Below are 9,500 nucleotides of genomic sequence, written 5' to 3'. Positions count from 1 at the left end.
CGTCGAAGCAAAAAGGAATCATCGGCTACAAAGAAAGAAGTTGATTTTGTCCCACATACACCACCAACAGTTAAAAGCAAGAATGTTGCTGGACCACCAGTCTATTATCCTCCTGGTTCGGCTGAATTCACCAAGAAAGAAGAATCTAGCGCAGCCATGTCACAATCTAGCGTAAGATTCTATAACTTTATATAACAAATATTTAATGTATTATATAGAATATTCCTAATTCGCGATATTTTATCAATCCTTATGTTCATTATTTTTCAGGGAGGATGGCAAAAAGCCAGCGGAAAATACGAATACGAAGCCTCTAGCAAAAGTAAAAGCAAAAGCAGCAAAGGGGGTGCTGTTGTTCCAGTTTGCCTTCCATTATGCTGCGCGTTGCCATGCGTCATTATGTAACTTATTATTATATTAACAAATTAATGAAGCACATGACACACATACACACGATATACATTTGTTATCATAATATAATCAAAAGAAATTAGAGAAACTAATGCAAAAATGTGTAGTCTTAGAGCAGAGTTTTATAAATTTCATAATGTTTCCTTGCCAATATAAGATTCATTCATTTGAATTATACATTATACTTTTTCTTCCTCTCTGTCTCTTTAAATCATATATCTATTTTATTTTAAATATTTATGGAAAATATGATTTAAAAAGTAATTCTGCATATATGTTAATATTTAATAAATGATAGAGATTATGTAATAAGTAATCAAAACAAATCGTGTTCTTACATGAAAGTGAACGTTAATACGCTTTGTCATCATGTTTATAAATAATAGCAGGAATATTTTGGGAAGCTTATTTATTTTATTTTTATTATTATAAGTATTATTTGTCCCAATGACATTATTAAATATTTTTAAATGTACTGCAATAACATTTACTGTAACGGAATGCTTAATACAAAATGTTATATCTAGTGCTTTCTGTACATTTCTCAAGTTTATTATATATTTTGATATATAAATATATTATACAATATACACAAAATAAATAATAAAATTAATTAATAGCACATAATGAAATACTTCATTAAATTAAAATTTTTATTGGTACATAAAGATATGTATTTCTATTTACATTAACTATTTTAATGTATACTTCGTGCAAAAATGTAAATTATAATATTATAACATTAATTAAATATCTAAATTAAACTGTAAAATATTCTTATTTTTCAGTAAAATAGTAAAATTCTTTCTAATTGACAAACAAATGACATTTATAAGTCATTTTATACGCAAAATACATTAAACTTTAAATTATTTCAGAAATTACTTTAAAAACTGGCTTGCTAAAGATAAAATGATAAATCATGACAAATGTTGTAACAAGTAGGATAAATAAATTTTAATTATACTATACTACCGTGAATTATGGTGCTATAATAATTTTAGTATGTAAAAAAGAATTATGTGAAATAGAAAATATCACTGCAAACAATCATGCACATAATATTGTACATGGATTTAAATATTATTTGTAATTATATGTAAAAATTGTGTCATACCATGACATATAACATTGCATATGTATCAATGTATAATAATAAGTTGTACTTTAATAAATTCACTGAAGTTTCTTAACCATAACTTTCCATTCATGCGCTTCGTCCATTATACATTTTATATTTCCAGAAAAAATCTTTTAATAAAAATAAACTGCATATACTATAGCCACGCAAAATATAGTATCCTGAAAAATAACATGCAATTAAGTAAAAAAAGCACATAAAAATAAGATATCTGGGCATTATACGACCACAAGTTGAAACATTTATCTCTTTCTTACATTAATAAAACTGTCATAGGCATATGTATCAGCTTCTGCATCCCAAATACATCTTGTACCTATTTTTACACCAGCACCATGTTGTTGTCCCAAAACCACATTGACAATATATTTATACCTCTTAAACTGTAAGTCTGTAAATATATAAAAAAGGCTGTATAACAAATATTTATATAGGACTGTAAATGTAATAATTAATATAAATTTGAATTGTACACATACAAAAAGATAAGTATTACCTTTAATTTTTCTTTCAATAATATCCGCTATATCCTTGGTCCATTGAGCAGCTGCCTGAGCATCATATGTTTTCGTAGCGAGTTGCTCAAATAGTACATCATGTATTATTTCTTTCGCACTTAGAGGTTTGAACCTATGTTAATAGTGTTTAAATTTTAATTATAATTAAATTAAAAAAAATATTAGCTACATCAATTATAGCATCAGTTTCATACTAAAATTAATAGAATTATCTTTTTATAATTCTTTAAAAATTTAAATACAAGTTATATCATGAATATAAGATAAACTGGACGTACTTTTCATGAAGATGTGGTCGAATTTGATAAACCGGTTGTTGAGCTGTTTCCTCAACATCATCTAGAACTTCCAAATTCACATTCTTCTTTTCTTCCTCTTCGTGTGCTATGTCCACTGCTTCTTGTACCGAGTTATGTCCCACAGAATTTTGCATTCGCTTCATCTCTGCTACTTTTATTATAGATAATTTATTAATTTTTTGTCAGATCCTTCATTGATTATGAACATGTTCGAAGTTGTTTATCTACAATGGCAACCAATATCAATCGTTGCCGATCGGTATCCGAGTATGTTCAACAACTATGGAACGCAATGCAGCCAGTTCATGGGACGTGAGTCCCCCGGAGCACAACCGAGTTCCTTCCATGAACGAAACCAAACATTGAGTTGTCTTGTAATACCTAATTAATTTGCTGGATCCAAGTATCTAACAGTAATAAATCACATTGTTGCTTAGCAATTGCACAGTTTTGTATTTACTCTTTCGCGCAATCATAAAGATGAATCAGCTGATCCAGCATGTCTATAGATTTTGCTATAATATATACACAGAGAAACCTGAGAGAAGACGTGAGAGCCGTTTCCCTGTAACCGCAAACTGCCGCCGCGCACTACTGCCCTCTGAAGAAGTGGATGTAAACTACATAACAATATCCATTTTTTGCGGTGCTCCTGATGGAAATAAATCGCTGAAATAACTATAAAATCTATCAAATTAATATTCAGATTTCTCTCTGCCTGTATTCACAGTCAGATCTTATATTTAAGATCGTCTTAAATACAGTCGTAAGATGCCATGAACCAATCAGAAAGCCGTATTAGCATCTTGGAACATTATTTAGAATGGTTCTTAAAATAAGAACAGACAATGAATACTGGCCTTAATGCCTATTGCACACTGGATATGATGAGAGATTAGCGATGAGCGATATCCAATAAAAACTCTGCTTTGTGTCGTCACGGGCAAAAAAGCAGAGCTTTCATACAATTCAAAGTCGATATGAAATAGATGTCTTCGGGGAGACGCTTTAGCGCTATTTGTGTCATCCTTGCTGTTTTCTTGTTATTTTTGAGTTACTAAATTCTGTCATTCTCTCATGTCTTATTCTAAAACTAGAAAAGTTATTTAGTATTCATTATTTTAAATAACAACACTTCTGACTTATTTCTTATTTAATATTTTAAATAAGAGTTTTCGGAAACTATTTTATATTTTTTCTTTTAAATAAGTTGTAACTTGTAACAGTTATTTTACCGAGTCGTGATCACATTATACGTAAGTTTATAAAGAATTTTGGTAACACAGTGTAATTTCCAGCAATAGTAGTGTCATAAATTAATTTTTTAGCTGAAAAATTAAATAATGACTAACAAGATATTTAATACTTTTAATTAAAGCTGTATTTAGCGCAAATTATTTCGCAATATTAAGAAAATTTGCATGTATCTTTATATAAAGGATGTATAGAATATTATCAACCTTTATTTAAATATGAACCATAAAAAGAATAATGAAAATTGAGATATAATGTTGAAATATCAGAAATATCACTCACGCGAATAATTACTAATTACGTCTAAAACTAGCTACGTTTTAATTGAATAAACCGTGAATATTTTTTCATACGCGACAGTTGGGTATCCGAACGATGAATTGAGTGAACAGCGAAGTGGAGTGCAATACGCGGCACGGTAGTTAACTACGTCATCATTTCGGCATTCATTCGGCGACCTCAGAGGGAGACAGCTGTCTTCCTCCGTATAAAATAATAAATTTTAAATAACTCTTTTATCTTTTTTTTTTATTAAAAATATGTATTTTGAATATCTTTATTTTTTAAATATATGACCGAACCTCATATACATATTCATATATTGATAATTTTGATTTTTTATATTACCCAAGCAGCAAAATAGGGCGAAATTACGTGTATTCGACCTTCTAATAGGTTGAAAAGTCTGTTTGACCAATCCCAATTTACGTCGAATCGACGTCGAAAGAAGGTAAGTGGGGAATAAAGTTGAAGTAATTTTACGGTCGAAATTAAGTAATGGTAGGCATTTCGTCTTATAAGTCATAGTCCGATTTGGTCAAATAAACCTAATAAAAGGTCGAATATCGGTAATATTTTGGTAATTTTGACCTAATTCTGACCAATTTGTGCCCTCCCTTCTTTCGACGACTCAGTGTTTGTCGCCGAGAGGGCAACACTGTACATTTCCATAATAATTCTACCAAGACGGAGAATCACACTACAGCTATAACATGTGCTTGATATGGTTCCGACCAGCCATGGAAGTTCGAAATAAAATAGTAACAGAGTCCTTCTTTACGTCGGTTCTGAAACCGAATATCGCATGATACGTGACAGAAATATAAGTGCGAAAGAAAATTTTCTATACAGATTTTTAGTTTACTTCGTTAAAATCAACGCGCCTGCGAAAATATATAATTTAAACAATTATTAATTAATCGTTAATTATTTAACAACAATATATTTTTGCACTTAGTATAATAAAAATGTTTTAATCTCGCACCTACGCTAACAGTAGCATAAAATAGATATTTTTTTCAATCCTTAACATTCCGAGAGATATAATATAATTTATTTTTTATTAATGCTCAATTTTAGAAAGCGTTTTAGTATATCATGGCGGACAGAACAATCTTACAATAATGGCTGATTTAATGTTTTCGTCCAAATACTGACCTATAGGTCGAATTTCCTTACTGCTAAGGCTAAATGTCTAACTTTGAGAGTAAATTTCCTTAATCAGGGCATTTTTACTTCAAAATCGTTGACTTTGATGTCATCTTGTCGACCATTAAGGCATTCTGACTAACAAGTCAAATTTCCCTATTTATAAGTTAGATTGACTCAAAGTCGAAATCGCTGGATCGATACATATCGAAAAATGTCTGCTACATCGCGATCGTAAGTATGTATCACGGAATTAACTTAACCTAACTTATAATTATATACGGTCAAAGCCGCGATCACGCTTTTAAAAATTTTAACCTTTCATGACAACACTCAGCACAGAGAAAAAAACGTGTCTTGCTTGAACAAGCGATTTTTTACTCCTTCATAATCAACATAGAGAAAATAACTGATGCGATTGTACAGCAAACAGGATGGCGACTTTTAATAAGGTCCAAGACCAATAATTAACTTTCAGGGTAAATTTTGCAGGGCATTTTGACCTAACCTTAGATCAATTTTCCTTATAAGTCATTTTCCGTGGTAATCTCAACTTTGTAGTTAATTTCCAGCGACCACAAGGTTTATTTCGTGCCTTAGATATTCCCTATATTAGTCAAGAACACAAACGATTTATATATAGTAAAAAATTAGGTAATCCTAACCAATTAAGTCATATCGCTTATGAGGTTGAAATTAGGTGATACAATCAGGTCACACTTCCTTCAAACAGAGCTTTAATTTTGACTTATAAGTTAAATCGACTTTGAAGGCATAGCTTTGGTCAAAATTTAGTCATTTATAAGCTAATGTATAACTTTGAAGTCATTAAATTTTGAAGGCATTTTTATAGGTTTAAATTTCGTAATTTTCGACCTGTACAGAAGACTTCAAACAATATTTAACTGCTAAGACGTTTTTTATGTCAAAAATTAGTAATTTTTCACTTAATTAGGGCGACCTGACTTTGATTTGGTCAAGATGCCCTGCTTTGCTGCTTGGGTATGTAAAATAAACTAAAATCCAATTAGTATTTCGTCACGGAATTAATGAAACAATTTCTTATATCTAATTTTAGCGTTTAATGTGATATCGTAATTATATTGTGATACATATTTGACATTTATTTTATAATTTCTAATATTTCGTATCAATTGCAATGTGCTGACAAAAGGCATGAAATAAAAAGATATTTTTACTAGCGTGACTTTTTTTTACATAATTGTTCACGTGAAATGTTTTTGACATTCCAATATATTTCAATTTTTATTGCTCTCTTTGGTGATTTACAATTACATAAAAATTAATAATATGTCATAAATCCTTTAAATAAAGATAAATGCAGAATTTATTTTAAATTATGAAACAATTTCGACTGAATAGAATAATATGTATAAATAGCATGTACATTTAGAGATATGTAATTTAAATATATATATATAATTTACCTGTTTTCCCGTATGAAAAATGCGGAATAAGACGACAATGACAGACTTATACAATTCAAAGTAACAAAAAGCCACAATTTGAAATATCTAACAATAAGAATCTCATTTTTATACCGTACATGTGAGAACACATGAAATATCTAAATATTCATGAGTTGTGTATATGCGTAATGAATCTAAGAAATAAAGCAGAAATCGTGCAACAAAGCTTATTAATCGGAGAATATTAAAAATGTAACGAATAGATTATTTTACTCATTTTGTAATATGTGCGTTAATATTTCGACAGTTAAATGATCGGCGCGTGACCTTGGGGTTTGTTTTGGCGCGGACGGGCGGACGAGCAGAACGGCGCGCGTAGTTACGCGTAGTTACGCGTCCTAGTTACCGCGCAGTCATTGGCATAAAATGCGCATCCATTTCATTCATGATGCACATTTTATCCTTGTTATTCAGCGAATGTTAAACAAGGATAAATGATGCATTATGCATATCAAGCGAGAAACGGAACGCAGCCATTCTCTTACCGAGTCTCGTACAGCCAGGTAGCTGAGACGCGTGCTGTTCTTCTTTACATTTCTTTTTCAAACATAATCGCGAAAAATGCTAAATGTAATACGAAACGTTGTACTTTATGAATACTCACAGTATATGATTACTAGCTCGCACGATTATTTATTCGTAAAAGAATCGCGATGACAATCATATATCACGGAACAGATATTTCGTACGGTTCATTCTTCGAAATAAAAACGCGATGGAAAAACAGAATTTATTACTATTTCGCGATAATTACGGACAATTATTTTTGTTTAATGTAACATTTATATCTCGCTTGAGTATTGTATAACTCTCGATTATTCTTCGAACGGTATCACATGAGTCATAAAAAAACTACGTTAATAAATACTCTCATGCAAATAACGCAATTTATGCGATTCCTACTTTCACAATTAATACAGTTTGCGTAATTAATAATTTAATTAATTTTTTATTTTCGAGCATCATTCGTGATATGATTCGTATAAAAAGTTGAGCGTAACTTTAGAACTATTTATCGATAATAAAAGAAATATTTCTCTTTTCTATTAATCTCTAGCTCATCCCATTGACTCTAATCATACAGACATCGTAATAAGAGATTCAACCCTTTTGTCTGCTCTGAATTTATTTCACAATGGTGACGAATTGAGGTGTGCTTGATATTCATTTCTAAAAGTCAACCGACAATTGCATAGTAATATAAATAATAGCTGTATATCACATTTTTTAGATGATATCTTCTCTCTCACGACCTTGACGTGGTGGGAGGGCTCAGTTCCCGGAGGATATACATGAAAAGAATGGTTTTTCTCAAGTATCTAAAAATTTTCGGATCTATCTGTTTGATATATCTAGATAAATTTTTAGATATTGAGTAAAATCGTTTTCTTCGAGTAAAAATCTAATGACGGGGAAGCTAACGTACCCTCGTCGCTGATTTAAATGAAAATGAACGAATCCGATTCGTTGCGTCGTGCGTTTGCTTCGGGAGTGCCGTTAAAGTTATCGGACTAATGGACTTTTACCAAAACCCATTCGATGAAATTCTAGTTCGACGATGGAATCATATATCTTCGATGTTTCGACAGGAAAGCGGAACTCTCTTTAAGACGTTGCTGCTTAATGCAGGTGGCCACCACGGTCACTGGTGCAACGTTCTCACGCCAAGTGCTCCGGGCACTAGGTGATGTCAGCCGCGTAATGTCACACACTTCGCAGTGTCGTGTTCGCGCAGTTTAGCAACTACTGCTGTTGTCGGCTAATTGAGGACACGCTCTGTGTGCGTTCCGAGTTATGACGCATGAAGCGCATGATGCATCATTTGTCCTTGTCGTTCACCAAATAATAAAGAAGGATAAAATGATACATCATGCGCTTCATGCGTAACTTGGAACGCACCCTCTGTCTGTCGGCAAATGATTCGGCCCTTAGCGGTAAGAAGCGATCGATTGTCTCGGATTCGTCTTTGCCTGTATTTTGTAACTCGTTATGCCGTCGTTATGAGTTCATAACGATTGCAAATAACGAGTTACAGAATTCGGCTGATGGGTCGCCCTAAAAGGAGTTGTATAACTCTGGTCAGGGCGCTCATTTCTCTGCGTTTATCTACCGGTTGAATCGCGTTTAAACTGACTCGGTCAGAGCCTAGCTCTTAGTAGGTTCTTTTCAAGACCTAGCTCGTGACGAAGGGTTAAATCCCATTTTCTGGATCATCTAGATTGTTAGACTCGGCAAAGGGTACCAACTTTTCTCTTATTAGAGGCGCTTGTCACGTCTACCAGCCTCTTCGAATCGCTCATAGTACAGCACCACTTGTGTCTCACTAGAATTAGAGTTAGGGCGTATGCCTGAGCCAATTTTAAATGTGATTTTGCATAAATCAGAGGAGATGGACTCGATATGATCGATTTCATCTTCTTTCGTGTGGGGCTTAACTCTTGTTCGGCATTCATCGCGTGTTTCGCGTGTACTCGTCGACATGTGGTGTTGATTCCACCGATTGAAATGGAAATTATAGATCATGGGTTTTGAAAACGTGAAATACCGCAGTGTCGCGCGAAAGACTTTCATAAATAATTAGTCCGCGCGCGATTATAGTGTATTATTCGCGAGTGTTTTTTTGCGCGAGTATCCTGTGCGAGAGGATGTCAACCCGATTTTGAGAGGAGGAGGAGGTCTGGCAGAGGCATCAGGCACCGGCGGAGCAATCTTGCGGTAAATATCATTTTTTACTTATGTAACATTAATATCTTTCTTCTGTTTATTTTTGAGTTGTTTTATTTTAATGATTTAAAAATAATAATTATAAAAAAAGGATTATTTTTAAATTATTTTGAAATTTTGTAAATATGTATTTTTAAGAAAATGTATAATTATTTTTATAAATATAAATATATATAAATGAATGATGAATTAAAAAATTCGATGCTTATAAAAATTATTTATTTTGAAAATTATA

General features: G+C 32.1%; 2 protein-coding genes across 3 annotated transcripts in view; one reads left to right on the top strand and one right to left on the bottom strand.

Annotated features, from left to right (window-relative positions):
- The window catches only part of LOC108723527 (DNA-directed RNA polymerase II subunit RPB1), a 14,650-nt gene extending 14,074 nt beyond the window's left edge, over positions 1-576 (top strand). Inside the window, exons 11-12 of the mRNA XM_018449352.1 lie at positions 1-171; positions 271-576. Coding sequence (XP_018304854.1) covers positions 1-171; positions 271-405 — 306 coding nt within the window. The 3' untranslated portion in view covers positions 406-576. The remainder of the gene's footprint in view (positions 172-270) is intronic.
- A 703-nt stretch (positions 577-1,279) lies between these two features.
- Positions 1,280-3,113, bottom strand: LOC108723522 (tctex1 domain-containing protein 2). Of its 2 annotated transcripts, XM_018449346.1 has the most exons (5): positions 2,751-3,113; positions 2,349-2,593; positions 2,049-2,182; positions 1,810-1,943; positions 1,280-1,713 (listed from the first exon to the last, which is right to left on the bottom strand). In XM_018449346.1, exons 2-5 carry the CDS (start codon positions 2,510-2,512, stop codon positions 1,666-1,668), a joined length of 480 nt encoding a protein of 159 aa, XP_018304848.1. In that variant the 5' UTR covers positions 2,513-2,593; positions 2,751-3,113; the 3' UTR covers positions 1,280-1,665. The 2 variants fall into 2 exon arrangements, with proteins under 2 accessions (XP_018304848.1, XP_018304847.1); XM_018449345.1 differs by having other exon boundaries at positions 2,349-3,113.
- Positions 3,114-9,500: the final 6,387 nt, after the last annotated feature.

The sequence above is a fragment of the Mycetomoellerius zeteki genome, unplaced genomic scaffold, assembly GCF_001594055.1.
Source record: "Mycetomoellerius zeteki isolate Tzet28-1 unplaced genomic scaffold, Tzet1.0 scaffold243, whole genome shotgun sequence".
NCBI classification, from domain to species: Eukaryota; Metazoa; Arthropoda; class Insecta; order Hymenoptera; family Formicidae; genus Mycetomoellerius; species Mycetomoellerius zeteki.
The sequence above is the reverse complement of the archived record's forward strand: the minus strand, read 5'-3'. Positions and strand labels throughout refer to the sequence as shown.

Excerpts from the sequence above, each read along its gene's own strand:
- LOC108723522 (XM_018449345.1), bottom strand. The coding sequence starts at position 2,512 with ATGAAGCGAATGCAAAATTCTGTGGGACATAACTCGGTACAAGAAGCA. Across the intron at positions 1,944-2,048 it reads TATTGAAAGAAAAATTAAAG|ACTTACAGTTTAAGAGGTAT; the intron begins GTAATACTTATC and ends ATATATTTACAG. Across the intron at positions 1,714-1,809 it reads CCTATGACAGTTTTATTAAT|GATACTATATTTTGCGTGGC; the intron begins GTAAGAAAGAGA and ends GTTATTTTTCAG.